This window comes from Pteronotus mesoamericanus, unplaced genomic scaffold, assembly GCF_021234165.1.
Source record: "Pteronotus mesoamericanus isolate MK-2021 breed Mesoamerican mustached bat unplaced genomic scaffold, CSHL_Meso_final contig_347, whole genome shotgun sequence".
NCBI lineage: Eukaryota > Metazoa > Chordata > Mammalia > Chiroptera > Mormoopidae > Pteronotus > Pteronotus mesoamericanus.
The window spans coordinates 14412389-14436965 of NW_026555137.1; the positions used below are offsets into that span (position 1 = coordinate 14412389).

Consider the following 24577-nt stretch of genomic DNA (forward strand, 5'->3'; position numbering starts at 1 on the left):
ACAATTCTACTTTAATCATCCTTCACCGAGGCACATGGATGCTCTTCTAGTAAGAACAGTGGGATTTTTAGTTTCCACACAATTTATGGTTTGAAATATATGTACAAGATAAGTTAGTCATGGAGGATGTTTATTTTTAAATGTTGACCTTTTAAAAGAAATCGTGAAGATCCACTATACTCCGAAATACTCTCCAGCTATGCAAAGAATGAAGAATAGTTTTTGTCCTGATGTAGAAGAGTCCCAAAGACTTAGGCATATAAAAAGCAAGTAGCAAAAAATGTGTACAGTTTGATTCTGTTTTGTTGGAGGAAAAAAACCAAGCCAAACTGTATATTTACATAGGAACATACATTTATAAAATTGCACGGAGAACACTCTAGAAATATAGCAAACTGTCAGCTGTGATCATCTTTGGAGGGAGCGGTAGTGATGTGGGTGGGGGAGTTTCCGTGAAAACTATGCTAGACTATATCCCAGTTTAAAAACAGAATTGTGTGATATATTACTTGAGAAATTTGAAAATATCATTGAAGGACCAAAGAGTAGGCCAAAAAAAACAAAACAAAACAAGCCACCGACAACCAAACCCAACAACAGATCTCAGGACACAGACCTTCTGTGAAAAGCCTGTTCCGGTTGGGGACTTGTCGCGTTCCTGCAACTCCAAATCCAAATGAGAGAGGAGGAGAAAGGGGGAGAAGCACATCTCTGAGTAAGTCTCTGAGATCTCATTCCCGCTCATGGGCTTCCAAACGCAGCGTGCCTCTCAGGCCTGCCCGCTCAAGGACCCCGGGGAGGAGCGTGAACCCACTGTCTCCTGTCCCCGTGGGTGCGGAGTGGCCCTGCAGCATCGACTCCCCTCACTTCTGGTGTGTGCCTGTGTGTTTAAAGCAGATTTGCAAGGGCGGAAGGTAAAGACACCTGCCGTGCTGGAGAGCAGATGCTGTCAGTGGGAGGGATCAAAACTCACAGACCTCCACAGCCACGACCCAAACCAGAGACTGTGAGCAGATAGGCCAGGGCTCTGGAGGCTGTGGTGGGCCACCCTCTCCCCACCCTGGCAAATGGTCCTCTGACCTGGGGACTGTCAGGCATGGCACTGTGCCCAAAGTGCTGCTGTCCTTTCCCTGAAGGGGAGACTGAACATCTTTAGGAAAGAAACCTAGTGTGTCTTCTGTTTCTCAGTTTAGAGCCAGAAGGGTAGGGTAGGCAAGATGAGAGGGGGCTTCTCACAGACCCTGCTACAGAAATGGCGGGGAGCAGGGCCTTTGCTGTTCTCTCCTGTGACTGGCTCTCATCACTGTGTCATTTACTGCTGGCGTCATCTGCTTGTACCTCTCGCCACAATTTATGGATCTTAAAGAACTCTACCTCCGCTTGCTAGGCACAGTATAATTTTATTAGTTTGTATATCGGCAATTACATTTGCCCCCACAATTCCCAGTCTTCCCACACTCGCTGATTACTACATGCAGTGGGTGGTATTTGTCACTTTTGAGAGAAACTTCCTGCTATACATGTTCATATTTTAGAGGGAAAAAATGAGCTTGAATATTTAAGAACAAAATATACTGGTTTAGGGGGAAATTTCCCCCATGGTGGGCATGGTAGATAAAAATATATCTTTCAAGAATGTCCAACCTTTTGGGATCTCTGTGCCAACACTAGAAGAAGAGGAGTCGTCTTGGGCCACATATTAAATACGTTGTGACATGTAATCACGCACACACAAAAAAACTCATAATATTCTAAATAAATTTATGATTTTGTGTTGAGCCACATTCACAGCCAACCTGGGCTGCATGCAGCCATGAGCTGCAGGTTGGGCGCCTCTGGTTAAATCTGTATTTTTGTAGAAAAGTACCAATAAAAATTGTTTTTTCTCTGTAGCTAGTTAAATAATAAATTAATACTATAAAGCTTCCAATGAATGAGTGTTATATCAAATAGGTGACCATATAATTTAATTATTCACATTTTAAATTATTTTCTTTTTTGTGCTATAGCTAGAGAGACCTTGACATCTCGAATCATTTTCCTTGTAACTCTTTATTTTTTCATCTTTCTACAATGCACAAGACATCTTTTAAAAAAAACAGCTCTTTGGAAAACTTTTGATGAATACAGGGAAGGTCAACATGGTGAAGATTTGTGCAAAAAACATCTTATTTGTATTGTTCTATTTGTGTAGTGGTAACTGTAAAATTGTGAATAATTCTGTCCCATTTATTCTCAAGTTTGTGTAAATTACATCTTACAGTGATCCTGTCACAAACGTAATTGACTAACCTTGCTCCTGAAACGCATTTCATACCATTCTCTCAGCATGGATGGGCTTGAAATCTCTCAGTCATTTTCTCAGCACATTGATGGCAGGAAGAGCTCTAAGCATTGGAAAACAACAGAAATCTAACAGGATGAAGCCATTGTCAGAGAATATTCTTTTTAAAAAAAATATTTTATTTATTTTTAGAGAGAGGAAAAAGGAGGGAGAAAGAGAGGGAGAGAAACATCAATGTGTGGTTGCCTCTCATGCGCCCCCTACTGGGGACCTGGCCTGCAACCCAGGCATGTGTCCTGACTGGGAATCAAACCAGGGACCCTTTAGTTTGCACGTGGGCACTCAATCCACTGAGCCACACCAGCCAGAGAATGTACTATGTGCAAAACAAATATGTTCCTTTTTAAATATGTATTTTTTAATTGTTATTATTTTCAATTACAGTTTACATTCAATATTATCTTGTATTAGTTTCAGGTATACAGCATAGTGGTTAAACAGTCATATATCAATACTTTACAAAGTGTTCCTCCTGATATTTCCAGTACCCACCTGGCACCATACATGGTTACTACAGTATTATTGACTGTATTTCCTATGCTGTACTTTACATCCTCATGACTATTTTGTAATTATCAATCTGCATTTCTCAATCCCTTCACCTTTTTCAGTAAATCAACAAACAACAAGTGCTGGCGAGGATGCAGAGAAAAGGGGACCCCCGACCATTGTTGGTGGGGGGCTGGTGCAGCCAACTGTGGAAGACAGGATGGAGTCACCTCAAAAAAATAAAAGTGGGACTGCCCTGTAACCAAGCAATTCCACTTTGGGGTATATATCCAAACAAAATGAAAACACTGATTCAAAAAAATATACCCACCCCTGAGTTCATTGCAGCGTTATTTACAATAGCCAACAATGGGAGTAACCGAAGTGCCCATCAATAGATGATGGGACAGATATATTCTTTTTCATGACTCTGATCTCATTCATTAAGTAATTCATTCATTTAACGAATGTTTACTAAACACAGTTAGGACTGTTGTGTCCATTGGGGATACAGTGACGAACAGGACAGACAGGGTCCCTGCCCTTGGGGGACTGATGAGCAGGAGAATGGACCAGGTGAGGCAGTAACAGGCTTTCAACTCAGTAACAGCCATGGAGGAAGTAAGCAGGTTGGGGTACAGAGTGCACGGGCTTCTCCTTGTCGGACAGGACTGTCAAGTGTAGCTCCTCTACAGAGCTGATGTTGGAGCAGAGATCAGAACAAGGGAGAGCATCGCAGACACGCAGAACAGGAAGTACAGATGATCGGAGAAAGTAACGTAACATCAAGACCCATGTGGCTGGAGAGCCCTCAGGTAGGGAAACGTATGGGATGTGAGGATGAAGGGCCTGCCGAGGCTGGATAGCGGTGGCCTTCACAAGCTGTAGAACAGAGTCTACACTGTGTCCTAGGTGAAATGGGAAGTCGGTGGAGGGAGGGAGGAGTCAATATGGTCCTGTTTCTGGTTTCTGAAGACCACGCTGGCTTCTGGGTGGACAATAAACTGTAGGGGGCAATGCTGGGGGTGGGGGCAGAGACAGGGACCAAATTTTGGAATACGTCTTGGAGGTGTTGTCGATGAAGTTCGATGATGGCAATCAATGCGGGTGCAAGAGGCGGGGAGAAGTGAGGATGACACCCAGGTATTTGGGGGGAGGAGGAGGCTTTGGGGGCAGCAGAGGCATCAAGAATTGTGCTTTGCTCAGGTACTGTATTTGAGTTGCTTGCTAGACATCAGAGTGATGAGGGGGCGGGGGCGGTTAAAGATAACCGTCTGGATCTCAGGGGTGGGGGCAGGGCTGGAAATAAAAAGTGGGCAGCACCATAATGTAGGCGAGAGTTAAAGCTACTGGATTGGTTCTATCTACTTTCCTCTTTGTGGCTTCTGCCAACTTCAGGATTTCCTTCCGCTCTGGCCGGGTCCCCCTTTCTGCCCCAGGACTACATGCAGATGAGGCTTATGCCCACGGAAACGTGTTTGGCAGGAGATCTCAGGAGGCTGCAAGGGCAGCCTGATGCTGGAGAAAAATCCTGAGACTTTCGGCGAAGGTTGGCTTTAGGTCCATGGCGAAGCGCTCTTGCCTTGAGCTTCAAGTTCCTTATCTGAAAAATAGGGGTGACAATCAATTTCAACTCATGTCACACCATGAGCCTTTGTGTGTATAATCACATAGATATAAATAGACTTGGATACAGGAGGTGCTTGATAATGTAGTTAAAACTGAATTTTCATCTTATCTAACTAGTAGGGTCCTGAGGATCAGGAACAACGTGTTTACTCTTCCTACAACTGAGGTCTACAAGCTTGCTTGTTGTCAGAGACAAGTATGAGTTTCGTTATTTTGTCCTTCATGAAGCCTCAATATTTGGGCATTTAGTTATATTGACCAAGCCAGGATTATCAGCTAGTGTGTGTGTGTTGTATTTTGTTGGGGTTTTTGTTTTTTTTTTTACATTTTAGCCTCCTTTACCCACCCCCACCCCACCAGGCTCAGAGGCAACAGTTAAAACTAGGAACAATTTTTTTCTGTTTTGTGCTTATTCAAACCTCTTTTTTTGAGACAGAATATGGCTTTATTCTCTAGTAATATGGCTTCTCCTTCTAGGAAAGAATGAATAGGCTGAGCTAATTTTACATATCCGGCATTTTCCTAATTGTGTCATGTGTTTTTGTCCATAATGCATTTCATTTGGAAGCATTCCCAAACTATGTAAAAAGTGAGGGCCAACATCTTTTTCAAACACAAATTGGATTTGATCGCATTTACATTGGATGCATGTAATTCAGTTATTTCTTTTTCACATAAATTCTCTCTACTCATGCTGAGATAACCTCCAGAATAGGGACGCTTATTATAACTCCTCTCAATCAAGCCACAAGTATTTATTGAGCCCCTACTATGTGTAGAACACAACTCTAAGCATGTGAGGAATGCAAATAAGAATCATGCAAATAAGTCTCATTCTCCTGCTTGGGAATTAATTATTGAGGAAGGTTTAGCTTTGTGAGAAAGGAAAATGCTAGAAATTTAATAGTGGGAGGAACCTTAGGCTGATGCCACATCACCTCTTGCTTAGTGCACAGACCCCGCCTCCGGCTTCCCCCGACACTGCGGTGTTGTCCCCTTCCGTTGGTCCCTCCTAGCGAGGGTGCCCAACACCCTCCTGGATTTCCTGTCGGAATTTTGGACAACTTCGATTCTTAAAATTGTATGCTGATAGCATATAAGGATTCTCTATGTGCTTTCCATGTGATCTTTCTGTCATATGCTGGGTCTACAAAAATTTGAAGATCTCTAACAGGCCTTGTATTTTTATAACTGGGATTTGTGCTGTGCTGGAAGGTTGCACGCGAAGGTCTTTCACATATTTCCTCCTTCCTGTAATCATGAGAGGTAGGTCTTTTGCTCCCCATTTCCCAGACGAGAAAAATGGATCTTAAAAATCAGATGACTAAGCTCAAGATCACACAGCTAGCAGAGCAAAATCTAAAACTTACAGTCAAAACTCCAGAATCTTTCTTCTTTTCAGGCATGCCCTGGCCTCTCATTACTCTGTGCTTTCTCTGTGTTAAACTTCCCTTGAAGTAAGGTGCATGTCTGACTTCTAGGGCAACCAAGCATGGAGTACGTTTCGGGAAACCCTGTAGAAACTTCCTTTTTGTCAGATTGCTTCTTGGTTATCGGATAACTTCACTTATGTGGTTAAAAGAATACAATGAGCTTCTTGATGTTAGCCCTGTTCCTATAACCCAAACTCCCTCTGCAAACAATACTTTTCTTTTATCCTGCCTCTAATTTTAATATTTCCCATACCTTATATTTCAAAATCAATTTTTAAAGTTCCCCATTTGTTTTTCTTTTTCCACTGGTATTACTTTACTGCATTGTTGTAATGCTAAAATAAGGATTGCTTTATTACAGCCAAGCCCCCCGCAGTACTGAACTGTAAAAATATCTACTGCTGGGATCCTTTTTCTCTGAAGTGATTCCTATAATCAGGCCCCAATCCTAAAGAGCCATAGCCATGACTTTTAAACACCCTAGAACCTAATTCCTTGCTCCTCATCCTGGGTACTGCTACATTTTCCTGCCATGTCTCTGGGTCTTCTACATAAAGAATGGAGATCATTTGTTCTTAGGAAGAACACAATCTTCCCGCAGGCTAAGTCGGGAATAATTTTAGCTGGTCTGACTGAGGACTGATTCGGTGGCAGGGTGCATGCTGAAATGTAGAACCTTTTGCTATTTCACTGCGACAGTACAGACATGGAATCAGATGCTTCTAATCTGTGACTTCATCTCTCAGCTGTGAACACATCATCTCTATTATTTTTGTCCTTTCGGTAATTGGAATAAACGATTACACCAGGCTCGTTTTGACCTTGGCATCAAATAATCCATGTTTGGCAGGTTTTTGTTCATGGAAATGTTTTTAAAGTGTATATATTTTTTTATTTGCCAAGAGAGGGAAGTAGATATAAAGACTGGACCTAAAACAATAGTGAATGTGAAGAAGTTCCAGCAGAGAGCAAGGAAAGAAAGAGTTTTTTAGTATATCTCTGCTTGTCTCTCTCTGCCTAACTCCAACTTCAGTACCGCCACTCAAAGGTGTTTCCTTGAGTTGGCCAGGGTCTACCCTTACCTGGGCAGGTTACTCTAAGCAGGAACTTTAATAATTTGTATTGTTATTCCTAGTTAGCTGCACCAAACCTTTTAAACACTCCAGCAATGGTATAGAGCAGAGGCTAAGAGCATTCTGAAGAACATCAGACTTGCACTACAGATGGGATTATCGCTCTCTGAGCTCATAAAATAGAAGGATAGCTGACATACGGGGTTATTGGGTTCCCATAAATCCACGGAGCTATGAAGGGAGTACTTATGGGCATGAGGGAGCCACTGTTTATCTTAATTTCACATAAAACATCACTCTGGTCCCTGTGGACAGAGAGCTGGAACGGACAGCTATTCTTCAGGCCCCTTTGGCTTGAGTCTCCCATCATTTTATCTTATTAAGAGGAAGGGCATAGAAAGTCAGAGCGGCAGATCTGTTCCTCAGTCTGCTGCTTAGGTACCGCTCAGAAAATCCTAAACAGACATTTTTTTCTCCTCTAAGCGCGTGTGAGGGATTTTTAAATTCTAGCACAGGGAGATATTCATTACTCTTTTGGGATTTTATTAGACATTGTTTTAGATGCTACATGTTACCACGGTAATAGCATAAATAACATCTAAACACAGGCTTTTGGAAGAGACAAGCAGACATCATATTGGTGACTAGGTTTATGAAAATTGTTGCCGTAGACGATTACATGTGGAGAACGTAAGCAGTTATAACATGCACATTAAAATGCAAATGCTCTTTTTATTAATTAGAAAAAGAGCCGCCAAGGAATGGGTATGCCAGAGTCCAGAATTTAAAATTGGAGAATAATTGGATTTTCACACTTGAAAAAGTATTCATTTCCTTACAAGGGTAGGACATTGGTTCCTACTACAGATTGAAGAATGGCTTGCAGGTTGAGCTCGCAGCTTGTGAGACTTCCCTCTCTTAGCAGACTCATGTTATTAACCCTCCAACATTGATTTGGAGGACTCGCCCAACAACCCCGGCTTCTCAGTGACTTAATTGTCATCATTTCTGCCCCATGTCATTCATCTCCTGCTGCAATAGCACCTTTGATTTAATTATTAGCAGGACAGCATCGCTTCTGATACCCCACGTTGGATCTCCTCTCCCTTCAGCTCCGGTACAGCATGACTGTAATTGTATTCAATACATAGGTCCTTTTGTCCATGAATGTGTGCGTCTCTGTTCAATTAGGTCCCTTGTTTGTTTTATATACAAGGAAATATTACTTGGCCCTAAAAAAAGAATGAAATCTTCCCGTTTGCAACCATGTGGATGGAACTGGGGGGTATTATGCTAAGTGAAATAAGCCAGGCAGAGAAAGACAAATATCTTTCTCAGTGTGAAAGTGAAAAAGTGTGATTTCACTTCTCTGTGGGATCTATAAAGCGAACGAGCAAAACAGAAACAGATTCTAAGACACAGAGAACAAAGTTGATGGTTGCCAGATGGGAAGGGAGTTGGGAGACTCAGAGAAAAGGGTGAAGGGATTAAGAAGTACCGATTGGCAGTTATAAAATAGACACAGGGATATAAAGTACAGCATAGGGAATATAGTCAGTAGTATTGTAATAATTACACACAGTGCCAGGGGGCGCTAGACTTACTGGTGGGGATCACTGTGAATTACATAACTGTCTAACCACTATTCTGTACACCTGAAACTAACACAAAATAATATTGAAAAGCAACTGTAATTTTAAAATATAAAAAGTTTAAATTTAAAAAGATTGTGAAATGTTTCCAAAATACTAAATGTTCACTCATATTCACCACTAAATTCAATAATTGTTAAGGTTTGCTACATTTACTGTGACTGTAACTGTCAGGTAGGTGCTTAATTTTCTCTCCTCCATTATCAGTTTTTAGAGTAAGCAATGGGTGTGACCGTCTCTTTCAGTGATGCCACATGAGTGGAACTGAGCACATTTGAAAATACATTGCAGACGACATGTAGACTTCACTTCTAACCACTTCTCAATGCAGACTCCTCTTCGAATTAAAGCATTATTCATAATGGCCTAGGTGTCCTTTGACAGATGGTTGGATAAAGATGTGGTACATGTATGCAATGGAATACTACTCAGCCATAAAAAATGATGAAATAAGGAGTATTGGATTTTCTAGTCTTGGCAAGATTTTGCCCTCCTAATGATGCCCAAAATGCTAGAACTAAGAAGAAAGCAGTTAGTAGGTTTTGTGTTTATGGATATTGACACAGTTTCCATTTAAAGATAAAACTAAACAAAAGGAGAGGCAGAAGCTTCTGGAGCAATAAAGAATAAGAAATAAACAGAAAATGAAGGGAGAAAGAACTTCATTAAAAAAAAAAACTTGGTCAAAGCAGAATCCCCCAAAAAGGAACAGAGGGGGGAAAGAAGTGAAAACCAAAGAAAGGGAAAAAAAAGTTCTGACATCAAAGAGCAGAACATAGAGCAACTTCTTGATGATACAAAAGTCTTGAAAGTTAAAAAAGAAATAGAATTAGTGAAGGAAAACATTGAGAAGAGCATGCTAACAAATGACAGAATAAAATCCAAGATGAAAGATGGGATTTTCTCAGGGAGAGGGAGAATTGCTGGGTCATCTTCAGCAGGCGCCCTGAGAGAGAGAAAGGAAGGGCCTGGACCCGAGTCTGCTGGACAACCCACACTGGTTTCCAGTGAAAATCAAAACCTCTCTGAAGGAGCTAATTCTGCCCAGAAAGCTATCCCTTCACACCTAAGAGAAATGACTTTTCCTGTGACTCGTGAGTCTTTGAAGAAATTTAATGGAAGAGATGGTAAAATCTATTTGAATGTAATTAATAAATGTCAACATTTATTCTGATGAAACACATATAATTAAAGATCATATTTTCCTGTGGCTGAATTCTATCAATTTTTAATATAGGGACACTTGCCTGTAATCAATCAATCAATATTTTATTAACCGTAGTCTATGTTTTCCATTGGGAAGGTTTCTTCGGATAACTTGGTCTCCATATTGCCAGACAGACATTCATTCATTCACTTTTCAACTTCCTCCAACCCATCTTACCACAATAGTAGAAGTGTTTATACCCAAATCCATCAGTGATTTCCATGGGACGTCACTTTCTTGACTTACAGCCATGTCAGCAACTCCAGACGTGGTCACATGTCCCCTCCTCCCTGAAACACGGTGCTGGCTTCCTGGGCGCCATAGTCAGATTACATTCTCGTCCTCCACCCTCTCCCCTTGTCCCTATTCCTTGCTGACTCATCCTTCTCTTCCTGTCTCAATGGTACAGCACTTGAGGGCTTGGCCTCTGCCTGTCTTCTCATTTCTATCTTCATTCTTTAGCAAAGTCTTTTAGTCCCAGTGATATTAAATGCCACCTTCAATGTGGATAATGATGTCAGTCTGTGTACCTTCTGTCCCAACCCCATCTCTGGGCTTCAGACTCATAGGGTCAACTGTTTACTTGGCAGTACCCCTTGGGCGTGAACAGGAATCTTCCATTAAAATTCCAAAGTACAACTCTTGATAACTTTCATCTCACTGCAAACCTTCTGTCCTTGTGTTTTCTTATCTCCATGAAAATTCCCACCATCAACTGAAGTCAAACCCTGAGCGTCATCCATCAATTCCTCCTTTTCCCTCACACCCCACCCACATCGACCAGCTGCTGAATCGCTTCTCCAGCTCTAACTCCAAAACATGGTTTGGATTTTTTTTCACCTATTTTTATCTTCTTAAGTCATTTGTCTCTTGACTAAATTGGTGAATAGGTGACTTCCTAAATATTTTCCCTGATTCCACTCTTGTCCTCTGACTTCACTTGGATAACACCTTCAGGTCTCAGGAGAAATATCCCTTCTTCACTCTGACTGGTGTGGCTCTGCGGGTTGGGCATCATGTTGCAAACTTAAGGTTGCTGGTTCAGTTCCCGGTGAGAGCACATGCCTGGGCTGCAGACCAGGTCTCTGACTGGGGATGTGCAGGAGGCAACCAATCGATGTTTCTCTCTCACATCAGTGTTTTTCTCTCTCTTTCTCCCTCCCTTCCCCTCTCTTTAGGATAAATAAATAAAATCCTAAGAAAAAAAAAAAGAAACATCCCTTCAAGTGAGCCTCGCCTAACTCCCACCAATAGTCACCTACATGTCAGCCTGCTCATTTTCTACACAGTGTTTTTCAATGTTGGGCATTACTTGGCTTATTTGTTTGTTTTCCCATTTATTCCTCACCTCTCCTACCCAAGGGGAGAGATCGTGTCTGTCTTCTTTGCTGCTCAGTCTCCAGGCCCCAGCACAGTGTTGAGATAGGCTCTGAACAAATAGTGGTTTCATGGATTAATTTTTGTTCAGCCTTGCATTTTATTCATTAGGCAGTCAGCCAAGTGCCAAACTGTCATGCCAAAATATGTCTAAGTCATAGATCCCATTATGTGTGAATTAATTCATTTTTGGCTTGGAGAAGTGAAGTATGCCCAAATAACATTTTGTTTATTATTTTATTGTTTCTTTCTGCTGAGATGAGTTCTTATCTAAGGGCCTCCGTGCTTAGTATCAAATGACAGATAATGTCATTACAAGTCCTGGTTTCCACTGCTGGAAGCTTCTACCAGACCTTGGCTTTGGAGGAGAAGTTCCCTCCAATTAGTAACCCTTTCTATATCTTCCACAAGCCAGTCCCCACTGTCTAAAAAGAGACTAATAGTCTTAATATCAGTCTTAAGAAAAGCCTTCCATTTAACTACTTTTCAATATAATATCATTATAGAAAATCTTGCCTTTTATTAATGAGTACATCACTAGATGTTACCAATAGGTATAATGTAGAATATTCTGTTATTAACAAGATTATATATATATATATATATAGACCCTTATATATATATAAGTCACGCCTGCGGCTTGGCCATTTCATAAGTATGGAAAAAGAATGACATCATTCTATGCCAATTGGAGTCCAACTCCAATGTGGTTTTCTGTGTTAATATAAGACAGCTTTTAGTTTATTAAGATATAGTATCCTTTGCTGAGGGTGTGTTTACAGGCTACAAACAACGGGAGTATAAGCTCATTGGAACTGATTAGTTTCCAGATCTTCTTTTGGTTTTTACTATTTCTGAGTTAAGATCGGTAGATAGGCTGGTGCATTGTAATATTAATTATGGGGTTTTTTTTTTCTGGATTTTACAATGCTTTAACATATTAGGAACCTTGCTAATTCTGAAGAGACTTCCCCTCCAGGGCTGGCTAATTTCTAGAGATAGCAAACAACTCACGGGCAAGCCTTTCATATGTAGAACAGTCAATCCAAAGTCCAAACTCCCAGCTGCCTCCTTTATTTTATGTTCACACAGCAAGCCAATTTTCTCCTGCCTTAAAGTGACCAGACATCTGGAGACCATCCCTCTAAGTCCGAACCCACCAAAATTATTCATGCTATTCATCCTGACTCCGCTCAAACTTGCCTACCCTGCCTCCCTGCCCCTTCCCATGGAAACCACAGCACAGACTCTGGCCTGCTGTCTCTGCTGACAGACTCCGGTGCGCCCCCATGTGGCCCCGTGCGGTGCAGCATACCCCCTCCTCTTGGGAACTCTTAAGTAATAAACTTTTCTTCTCAAAGGCAATTGGCTCTTTGTCTACCAGCCTACCATATCTGATTAAAGTAAATCCTGGGTACGTTTCAAAACAATTGTACAGCACAAGGGGGGAAAAATGTATTTTTCATTTCCTCTTCAGAATGCCCAAGGACATCTGATCATATTGTTTGTCACCTTGGGCAGAAGACAAAATCTTTCTCTCTGTCTCATTCCATTTAGTTCTTTTTTCCACTCTGTGTGTGGAGTCCTGTATTGCGGTGAGCTCTGGCTGGAGTAGGATTATGTTGTACTGTAACCTCTGGAGAAATGCTTATTCTTCAGTTCAGGTGTATCTGGAGGTCAACGAAGAAGGCAGACATTTGCACACAAGCAAATGCTTACCTGACTCATACCGCAAGGTAACAGTAGCACTTAATCAGTGTTGAGAAATAAAGCAAAACCAGAGAGGTATAGGATGTACCTCCCTCCTCAAAACAGTAGAACACCAACCCTGGAATGAACATGATGATGAAATTGGATTTACACAAACATCTTGATTGAAATCTGAAAAATATTCTAAAGTATCAGACAGCAGAAGGGCAGAAATGAGTCGATTTAAAATACGTCCCAGGAGATGGTTCCCCAGGTATTGTAAATACGGATGTGATAAAGTTTGAAAATGATTAGTAAAGATCAAAACTGTTCAAAAGCTAGCTGGGTATTAATAAGCACTTTAGAACTTGGATGAAGAGAAGCATAGGCTGGCTGGGGGCTCTGGGCCTGCCAGGACAAAGCAAAGAAAGACAGAGAAATTTCCAGGAAGGGAATTTAGGATGAAGGGGAATCATCGGGGCCCCTGAGTGTTCACTGAGGACATTGTTGCTTGGTTTTAGTTCCGTGAGCTTGCATTCATTAAGTTCCACCACTCACCAGAGGCTGGTCCCTGTCAAATGACTCATCTCTTGTCCCCTAACCGGTATGAATGGCAGCGACTACGCAGTGTTGTTAAAAGGAGGAAGGCTTTCCAGGGAAATACTCCAAAGGCAGAAAACAGCGCTTATTACTCCCAGGGGCTTAAGGGCATATTCAATGGAAGTGAGAAATTTCCCAGTAGTCTCATATATCATCTACAGGGATGGGTGAAGGTGGGTTTACAGTTGTGCTCCCGGAGTCGACACTCCGGGCGAGAGGCGGGAAAAGCAAAGGGCGCCATCTGTCGTCAGCGTGTGGTGACTTCTGGGAATGTGGAAGAAGGGTTCTGTGGTGGGAAGACCCAGGAGGGAGGTGAGGGTGGGCCAGGGCCTAGAGGAAGGCTTTGGACTATTGAGGAAGAGACCAGGGAAGGGATGAAAAATGGATGAAGTCCACACTCTGCAGTGTTTGTTGCTTGTTGGGGTTTTTTCCTCGTGAAAATCTTTTTGTTGTAAGGGATTAAGCAAAAATAAGTACATAAATAAAAATCTCATAGGCAGACAACAGCGTGATGATGACCAGATGGAAAGGGGGGTGGGGGAGGCAAGAGAAGATCGGGGACAAATGATGAGGAAGGAGACTTGACTTTGGGTGGTGAACACATAGCACAATATACAGATGAAGTATTATAGAATTGTACCCACAAAACCTATGTAATTTTGTTTACCAATGTCGCCCCAATAAATTCAATTTTTAAAAAAATCAATGCTTACTCTTTTTCTCTTCCTGGTTTGACCATTTTCTAATAATTTATTTTGTGGCTTAGGAGTTTGCGAAGTGGTTTTCCTGGCTTTCGAGGGCATGATAAATCTGTCTGCTAGGAAGGTACGAAGGCTTGAAGAGCAATTGCTATTAATGGCGAAGCCAGAGGGAGATTTATGAACAGCCTGGCAGCGACTCAGCTCAACTTGCCTCCAGCCCAAGACCACAGTCACCTGCACTGTCCCTGTAGAAGGCGACTGGTCTTTGGCTCAGGGTGGTGCCGTGCGGAGATGTTCTTACACTCCACTCGGCTCCAAAAAGCAGTGTTCTTTTTACTTTATCCTCACCCAAGGATATGTTTTTATTGATTTGAGAGAGAGAGAAAGGGAGGGGGGTGGGGAGAGCGAGAGCGAGAAAGAGAAACATTGATATGAGAGAGAAACATCCATCAGTTGCCTGCCATACACTGGCTGACTGGGGATCGAACCTACAACACTTTGTTGCGTGGGATGATGCTCCAACCAACGGAGCCACCCGGCCAGGGCACAAAGCAGTATGTGGAAATAGCCGGACACATGGCTTGTGATGGACTTGTACCTGAGTCTTTGGAAAAGGAGGTTGATAACATAGAGTTTACAAAGTGATAGTCATACCAGGGACCGGAAAGTATTACCAAGCCACTCTGTTTCATTGTTCATCTGCAGTAATGGATCGTGTAGTGAACTTTTCTTCACTGCTTTTGATGGGAAAGGAGGAAAGCAAACTCTTCTGGGAGTCTTGGTACAGCGGTTCAATTATTGAACAGGCTCTAACGTAGTCTGTGGCAGTTTGAAGTCCATGTTGAGGCACAAGATTGAAGGTCTTGGGCATTTGCACCCCGAGAGCCACACTTCTCTGGCACAGAGGAAGGGAACTCTTTCCCCATGGATGTGCATGGAATCGTGGAAAGCCATGCAATCTTACGTCTCCCAAGCAGAAGTTGCCTCTCTGACCTTCCTTGCTCTCTCTCCTTCCTCCCCTGCAGTCCCAGCAGAAGTGCATTGTGATCTTCGCCCTGGTCTGCTGCTTTGCCATTCTCGTCGCGTTGATATTTTCGGCTGTGGACATCATGGGAGAGGACGAGGACGGGCTCTCAGAAAAAAACTGTCAAAATAAATGTCGGTAAGAGGTAACAAACAAAAATTCTCTTTTAGGGGGTGGGCAAGAAAGCCAGAGGCCCTGGACACGGGAGAGAAAACTGTCCTGACCACGCGTGTCCATCCGAACTCGCCTCGGGTTAAGTAGAGGCCTGATTCTGGGTCCGCTGACCCTCTTACTCGTAGATCAGGAAAATAAAAACGAGCAGCAATTTAACTCTCTGTGCAATTTGGGCAGATTCTATACAGAGGGGTGGTAGATACGATGCCATTTATTAGCACAAGTCTGCGTTTCCGGAGGCCTCTAAGTGGGAGGTTTTGGCCTCTTTTGGGATGGCCAAAAATGAGGGCCCCAAAGGAGCTGGGGACACTGGGGTAGATGTTACATCAAATGGAAGTTTAGAAAGCACCAACTTAAAATTAGGGATTAAATACATAAGCATGCCTGTTAGGACACATGAGCCTGTCAGTCTGACCCAATGTAGCGCACAGTTGGTTATCAATCTAGAAATGACAGAGGCTTTGCCTTTATGTTTCAGAACGATGTCTCTGCAGTTACATTAAATTATGCCTCCCTGGGCTTATTTCTGGTAAGGGCAGAGCCATCAAAGCCTGATTTTATCCCATAAATCTCTGCATCCTACTCAACACCGAGACGGTGATGAGTTCTGGTCACAGGGCGGGTGTAGCAAAGTGCCCAGAGGGGACAGATAGATAAGAGGTCTATTTTTAATACGTGTTGCTGCAGAACTGAAGTCAGACCACAAAATTACAATGGTTATTATGAATTAGCGCTTCTAATGCATTTTAACTGTATTTTTTCCGTGTGGGAAGCATTAGTCTCAGTGTCTCTCCTTCCTAACTTAAAATGAAAAGCCTGGTGATGTGTATGTGAGTTTTTATCCTGGGTATTTTGCCCTGAGAGTTGAATAGCACACCAAAAAAATGTCTGAAAAGGGCAATTGAAGTTTGTTTTCTTTCTAACCCATGACACACTAGAGTCTAGTTACCAGGCAACTGCATTATATACAGAACAAAGGATGCAAGAGAGAAATTGGTATACATTTTAGATTTGTTCCTTCATGTTCAATATATTTAGAAAGGTGATTCAAAATATATTTACCTCCCCAATGGGATTTGGGAGAAACGTTGTATCGGGATCATAAAGCAATAGAACAACAGTGACCGTTCGCTGCTTCTCACTAAAAGCTCGACGCATTGAGTGTACAGGGGCAGGACTTCTCAGGAGACCAGCTGCCCTTTCTCTCGCCTCGCCCAGCCGTGGAGGCTGCTGAGGACTTGGAGTGGCAAACCCCACCACCTAGAAAGCCACTTTATAAAGGCCAAACTGTAACAACCGCCTTAAGACAGAACACCCAGTACCTTTTAATACACATGACCACGTATAGGCAGTAGTTTTCAACAACAACAAAAGGAACCTTCAACTTATGTCTCTTTTATTTGGGGGAAGCTATAATTTAATCTAATGTTTACTTTGAATTCACGCAGTTGGAATGTGGGTCTGGTTTTTTCTTCCATCTCAGTCAGCAACTCAACTGGTGAGTCGACAGAGCTTCCCCCTCCTTCCAGAACATGTTCTTCAATGACCAGCCATTCTCCTGCTTCCTGTTCCTGGGCAGTTGGGATCACAGCCTGGTTGCTAGGTGCCATCCCTATATGCGGCTGTCTTTTCTAGAACCTGCAGCCCCTCCAGGACTTCCTGTCTTCTACAGGCTCGTGCCCCATGTCCTGTTCTTCTGTTCTCCTACATTCTCAGCCACACAATAGGCACATTCTGTATGTCTCTCTTTGTCCTGAGGACCTCCTGCTTGTTGGGCAGCTGTGAGTCCTGGTACCCCAATCCGCCTCCATCCTCTTGTGGGACAGTCCATTGTCCCACCGTCTTGTCTCAATCATTCTCATTTTAACCTGATGACATTGTCCTACGTCGCCTGCTCCCTCCTTGTCGTCGTAGACAACCTCTTGTTCTCACTTCCCGGATTCTCTCCCACCCTGTCTTGTGCCTCTAACAGACCTCTAGGTGGCAGTAGGGAGAGCACAGGCTGCTCCGCTTCCACTTACCTTTTACAGTGGCTCCCACCGTGGTCTCTTCTTGTTTTTCTCATAGGATGTATTGTCACAAAGCGGGCTGCCTGCTCAGCTCAACCTTTGCTGAGATCCTCTTACTTTGACTTTGTATTTAAACTCCCTTTACGTTTATACCTCTTCTCACTCCTGGGAGTTGAAAGAGTATAAACTCTGTCAACGGCTTCACACTGTTTTGACAACTTGTTCCCACATTGTTCTCATTCAACATACTCTTTCCTAAGTGTATTATTTAATTCATCTTATCTCTGATACTCCGAGTCACACTGCTTACTCAGTGTCTCCCCAGCTTTTATGTCTTTCTAAAAAAAATGTATCTCCCTGTTAAAAAAAAAATCCTATTTACAATTCTTCTGTCTGACTTATTTCTCTTTCCCTTTTTTATCACTTTGCTGCTGTAACACTGTACTAATACTAGAATAATGAAACCCTCAGTGATCATAGTTTCCACGCAAATCTATAAAATAAAAACTGCTCTAAACTTATCCTCCAAAGTGCTGTTAGCCAGCCTTGACTGTTATGCTCAGAAATGAGATCTTCTGACCTCAGTAAATGACTTTGACCTATTTCTTGGTTTCTTTGTACTGAATTCCTGTGTACTTTTCATCATTTCCCAGGGTGTATTTAATTGCTGATTCAGTCCCTAGAAAGGTACACCTCCAGGTCCCTTGACGACTTGAGGGGGGTAGATTTCTAGTTTCAGCCAGGAAATTACATCTCGGTGGGCCCTGGGGCGTCGCAGGGCTTGCGTGGCCCTGCCCCAGTGGCTCAGTTGGTTAGAGTGTTGTCTGGACATGCCAAGGCTGTGGGTTCCCTCCCCAGGCAGGGCACATGCTGGGATCAACCAGCGAATGCATGGATGGGTGGAGCGATGGATCAATGTTTCTCAAATCAATTTGAAAAAAAAAAAAAAAAGAGCGGCTTATTCTGTGAGTTTAGACTGCATATGTGCTGTGGCCTGGCTATTTTATGATTTACTAGTGCCCCCACTTATCATTTTATGCCATTCTTGCAAGAGGTAGCTGTGTACTGCGAAGCTTCCCACACGTCACATCCAGGGACCCGTAGAAACAATGGAGTTTACCTTCAGGTCTGCTCAGGTGCAGAACACCTGCTCTCAGCGGAACGCCCACCCTTTCAGAGGACAGGCTTCCGTTCTGAACTTTACTCCTGCGTCTGTCTTGCCTCTCCTGGAGCGATCCTGCATCAGTTGTTTTTGGTTTTTACTCACCCACTTACTGGACTAGACACTTAGGAGAAGAAGACCTTTCTTGACTGCGCCTGCCTGATAAGTCCGCCCAGAACTAGCCTGCACCCTGCTCCCCCTCCACACCAGGCCCAGTTTCCATAACAACACGGGAGTTCATGTCCCCAAACTCACTAGACGCACTGAGTGAACATAAGTAACTCATAAAAAGGAATTTGGGGTGGGTTATCATCGCCTTTGGGGGACCCTTGCCACCTGTTCTGTTCAGGTAATTATGGAAGCCCCCGCTCCTGGGCCTCCTCACGCTGGCCCCTCGCCCTCCTGAATGAGCGCCATGCCTGGGAGGCCACTGGCCCGCCTCCGCTCACTCTGGCCCACAAATGTGCATATCCATTTTCATTTACGCCCTCTTGCTCTGAAGCAGGAAGGGAATGGACAAAGCCTGTGTACATGTGTGATACCCACTGTCCCTGACCCCAAGAAACTTCCTTCACCCAAAAGTGAATGGACTTGGGTCTGTACAAAAGGGATCCCAGGGAATATCTTGGGCTGGGTCCCCAATGGGTAAGTTACCAAGTGGTGCTCCAGTAAGGGGTGGCCCAGAGCTCCAGGGTTTGGCCACAGAAAGTATAACAAGCACCAGACACACACACATTCTTTTTACATATACTTTCTAAATTTTTAAATTTCTCTATGAAAAAGCTGAATTTCCGCTGTTGCCAGTGTGGCTCAGTTGGTGGGAGCATCGTCCCATAGTCTGAGGTTCGATACCCGGTCAGGGCACATACCCAGTTTGCAGATTTGATCCCCAGTCAGGGTGCCCACAAGAAGGCAGCCGATTGATATTTCTCTCTCTTTCTCTCTCCCTTCCTCTCTAAAAAGCAATGGAAAAAAAAGCTGACTTCTCTACTTTCTATTTCTCACACACTTTGTGTTCTGAATTTCCTCCCCTGATCCAGTATCTTCTTACTTAAAATAATAAGCTCTACCTGTATCTGCATCTGTATGAATAACAGAGCCGCCGCTCCACCGCAGGGCGTGCATGACTTGGTTCATCAGGAGAACGCTGAGAAGAGACAGCGCTGAGACTCTCTGTGCACCGACAGTTTCCTCCTCGTGTTTCGCACATTCTCGTTTGGCGTCGTCACCTTGGAGCTATCTGAACCGACCCAACTGGCTGCAATAGAACTTAATCATTGTTTTTTCTTTTAATGCCCAAATTGATATTACTTGGCTAAAGGGAGCTGTGTCTTGTCCTGTTTTGACACTATTCCACATGCCTGAGAGCTTCCTGGCAACAGCAAGCTGTTCTAGCCCCATTTTGATTTTTTTTTTTCCTCTGAGCCATGGTATTATCTACTCCCTGGTTCCTTTCATGGACAATTCTACTAAAATCCTAAGTTCCAAGGCTGTCCCCCTTGGAACTTAGATCATCCCCAAGGGTACTGGGGGAAAACACAACGACACCAGAGGAAAACCCCTTTTAATTACTTTTATGACTGAGCAATACCCCCCCCCCACAACTTTCCCGTCTTTCCTTTCATGTGATAGATGTAAGAATGCGGTCCATGTGGCGCAGTTTCCTGGGTTTGACTCTGGCTATACCACGTAGGAGATGGAAGATCTTGGGCGAGTTTCTTACTTTTGCTGTGCCACATTTTTAAAATCTGTCTAATGAAGACAGTTATAATCCCTTACTTGAAAGGTTCTGTAAGGACTCAGTATGTTAATGCAAGTACCTTTAATCGATGATCAGGTCATGTTGGCTCTTATTCTTTTTATTAAGGGACACAAGTTCACTGCAGGTGTTTATGGTCCCTTTTGAGTTTCGTCTTGCTTTGCTCCAAAATGAGGGAGAGCTTACGATCCATGTTTCATCCTTTTCTTAAACTACAGGTTTTTCCTTTTTAATTTCCTTTTATCCACATTAACTTTGATCTGCCATGCTCTATATTGATAAACCCAGTGACGTCTTTATAGTGTTGCTCCCAAATTTAGAAGGCTCCCTTTGGTTGTGGCTTCAGGTTTGATATCTGAGTGCTTTTAGCACCATCTAAGGAGAAAGAGAAACTTTCATCTATACCCTCACCCCCAGGAGAATACCAAAGAATTAAAAAGCTGAGTGCACCTGGTACTGCTAATAGGTTTCCGATGTACCACACAGGGAAGATGATGAAAGGAAGAACAAAGGCAAAAATCGCCTCCGGGGCTTTTGTCTGCCATCCTCTCCCACGTTCTCCATTTGAATGCCTAGTGAACCTGTTTCCTTTATAATCGTCTTAATGTGTTTTTTCTTTTATACTGTATTTTTTTACAGAATCTTCTAGAATCTCAAGAAAGAAAGGAGATAAGCACTTACATGCAAACCACTCTATTAAACGGAAGTGAGCCATTCTATCCGTTTCTTACTGGCTCCCCCTTGTCTGTTTCTAAACTCCTTTCACTTCCCTACAGCTCTAACCTTTACCTGTGCATCTCCGTTCAGAGGCGATGTGAATTCAGCAGGTGGCATCCACCTGCAACGGCTTCTTCAGCTTTCCTTCCAGTGCAGCATCGCCCAGTGTCCTCTCTCACCCTTCCCTCCTCCCACCCGCTTCAGAGGGAGAGGTTTCTCTCGCCCCTCTCAAAGCCGCCCTCTGTCTCCGCACGTGATCCTGCAGCAATAAACAAAGACTAACCAAATGAGAAAGAAACAATGGCTCAGGCCCGCCTCCTGAGCAGGGTGCTTCAGATTGTGGGTCAGAATTTTATACACACACACATATATACTTACGCATTTATATATATCCATTGTCATTGTGTTACTCAATCTCTCTTATTCTTTCTACTGCCCACTTCTACTAGACAGACAATCAATACTGGTTGTTGAAATTGTCTCATTTCTCTTTTTCCACTCTCCCCTTTGGCAATTTCTAACCCATGCCTGTGGCTTCACCTCTGCTTCTCGTGAAGTGATGCTGAATTCCCAGCTCAGGCTGTGACCCCTCCCTTCTTTCACCTTCTCCCCTTGGGCACTACTGGTCTAGCTTTTCTACCAGCGCGATGCCACCGTGGGGCTCTCAGAACCCTGCTCGGCACCGGTTCGGTACTTACCACACATTGCTTGCTCTCTGTGTGGAGCCTCTAGTCCTTGTCCAGACCTCTGTGTTCCCCCGGGGACCTGGGCACTGGCATCTCGCCTGCTTTGATTTCTCACTCCTTTGTCCCATTTCTAGTAATACAAGGCCATTTCGTTTCTGTAATGGAAACTTAGGCCTTCTGTTGGTTTTATCAGCATTTCTGTCTTCCCATTGTCTCCTCAGCTAGATCAGAAACCCCCTGAGAACGAGGGACCTCATCTGTTTCCCTCTTTTGCATCTTACAGAGTAGCTCGCATGTCGGAGCTGAGCGGCTTCTCTTTCTTAATGGGCAATAATTTCCATGTAAAAGCAAGTACCAAATACAGCAATAATACTGTTCATGGAGATACTACGTATTATCTAGATCAGTGTATTGGTCCTTCATGGGGAACTCACTTTGGGGGGAACTACTGGGAATTGTGAGAAGGGAAACTGAAGCTAATAGATTTTTCACTTAAAGACTATCATATGGAAATTAGTTAGAAAAAGAAAGCTGCTGAGGAAATTGCTAAAATGAAAGAGTATAACCTAACATGTAATTTTTTTCCTTACTGGCATCGAATGAATAACTTTTAATAATAATTGGGGATGGGAGGTAAACGTTTAATTTTAAATAAAAAGAAAAGGAAGTCCTCAAACATTTAAATGCAGATATGTCTATACTTCTGAACTCTGTTCTCATGTGAAATGGCACATATTAGCATATTTCACTAGTGAGTCAAGTAAAATTTAAATTTCCTGAATTATGAGAGATTTCATTAGCTTAGTACCCTGAAAGTAGCATTTATAGTCCCATAGCTAAAATCTTAAAGATTATTTTAAAGATAATCTTTTATCTTTAGCATTTAATGTTTGAAGGAGGAAATGTGAGTGATCATGACACTTCCTAATGGTCTATAATTAATTACCACCGTAGGAAGCAGCAGAAGCTAATTACTCCAAACTATTAATTTCAATGAAATTTATATGATTATCAATGTTGACATTTCCTATCACCAGCTTTGATCTCTAAGGAGATTATTTGAATGTGGTATATATTTTTCAAAAAGTTCACTGAACCCTCCCTTATAGGCCCAGCCTTTTTTGATCATCACAAATAGTATTGGGGACAGAAAACACAGGTGTCTTTGCCAGCGAGAGCTTGTGTTTCAGCTGCCTTTGCAGGAAGGACCTCTTGTAGTGACAATGAAGAGCTATCCCTTATCCTTTGGCAAGAAGAACACTGACGAAAGAAGTGAAGACGAACAAGAAAACCCAGGTGGATGAGCCTGGTGGATATTCTTATAGTTCCCCGTATAGACCGATAGTTACAAAAGCTTCGTAAACAGAACTTTCCGTTAAAGTTGTTATTACCATCATTACAAAGACTATATTGAGAAAAACAAAGCTTTTTACAGAATTCACAGGAACTCAGCTTCCAAAGTTGGAGAAGCTTTGGAATTTAGAACAGCTTGCAGATTTGGAACACAGCATTTAAAAATGGGGTCATGTTTCAGAGGGAAAACTTTGAGCTTGTGAGTCTAAAAGCCACGGCTGTGAGCAATAAAATACTCTGCCATTAAACCTCAACTGCAAATCCGAATCTCGGTTTCATATACTACTCACACTTCGGGTAACGGTTCATGTAGAGCACTGAACTTGGGTTCAGAAGGCCTAGGGTTGGTCCCATTTCTGTCCCTTCGAGCTGGGTAAGTCACCTAAATGAAGCCTCAATATTGCCATTTTTAAACTGGTGAAAATGCTTCTTCCGTGCTGTTATAAGATGAAAATACAGTCACATGTCATGTAATGATGTTTCTGGCAACAACGAACCATATATACAGCGGGGGTCCCCTAAGATTATGATGGAGCTGAAATGTTCCTGTCACTTAGTGATGTCCTAACATCACAGGACAATGCGTTACTCACGTGTTTGAGATGAGGCAGGTGTAAATAAGCCTACCATGCTGCCTGCCATATAAAAGCATAGCACATACAAACAAGTACACGACATTATAATTGATATTGATAATAAACAACTATGCGACTGGTTTATGTATTAACTACACTATGCTTTTAATTGTTATTTTAGAGCATACTCTTTCTACTTATTAGAAACAGTGTGGCATAAACAGTACCCTATATTGCCGATGGCAGCCTCATAACACTCATATTTACTATGTCTCTTTTAATGCATGATTTTCTCTTGTGCTGACTTAATATCACATTGTTTTGTTCATCATGGCCCCTAACCATACAAAATCCACTGCTGATGTTGCCAGTGAGAGGCCACGTGGAGGGATTAACCTGGAAAGGAAGTTGAAAGGGATGAAGGACCACGAAGGTGGGAATCAGTGGTGGTCCGTGCTCGCCACTCAGGCGCGTCCCCTTCCGCCACAGCTGTGATCTTGGAGAATAAGGACAGTCTGCCCCACTGAAGCCACGAGGCTAACGCAGACTTGGGAAGGGCCTGTCTCAGACAGAGAGAGATGTCTAATGAACAGATTGAAGACCAGACAAAAGTGTGCCCCATTCAGCACTGTGATGATCACGGCCAAAGCAAAAGGTTCATTTGTGATGCCGAAACGAAAGGCTGGCCCCGACCGTGGCGTTGACTGCACCGCCAGCTCTGCGTGGCGTGAAGGGTTCAAGGACCACATTCACTCCCGGAGGCCCGAGTGAGTGGCGAGTCTGCGGGTGCCGGCGTGAGGGCAGCTGAGAATGCTGGGAAACTCCGGGTGCACTGAGTGGGGAGGAGAACCCCCTGCCAGAGACAACACTCAGTGTGGATGAAACCTCCAGCTCTGGAAGCAGACGCCTGGGAGGACTTCGTCC

The 24577-nt window shown here is 43.1% G+C and overlaps 1 protein-coding gene across 1 annotated transcript in view; it reads left to right on the top strand.

Moving 5' to 3' along the window:
- The window catches only part of PLD5 (phospholipase D family member 5), a 168648-nt gene that overhangs the window by 20001 nt on the left and 124070 nt on the right, over nt 1-24577 (top strand). The window contains exon 2 of the mRNA XM_054576705.1: nt 15220-15356. Coding sequence (XP_054432680.1) covers nt 15220-15356 — 137 coding nt within the window. The remainder of the gene's footprint in view (nt 1-15219; nt 15357-24577) is intronic.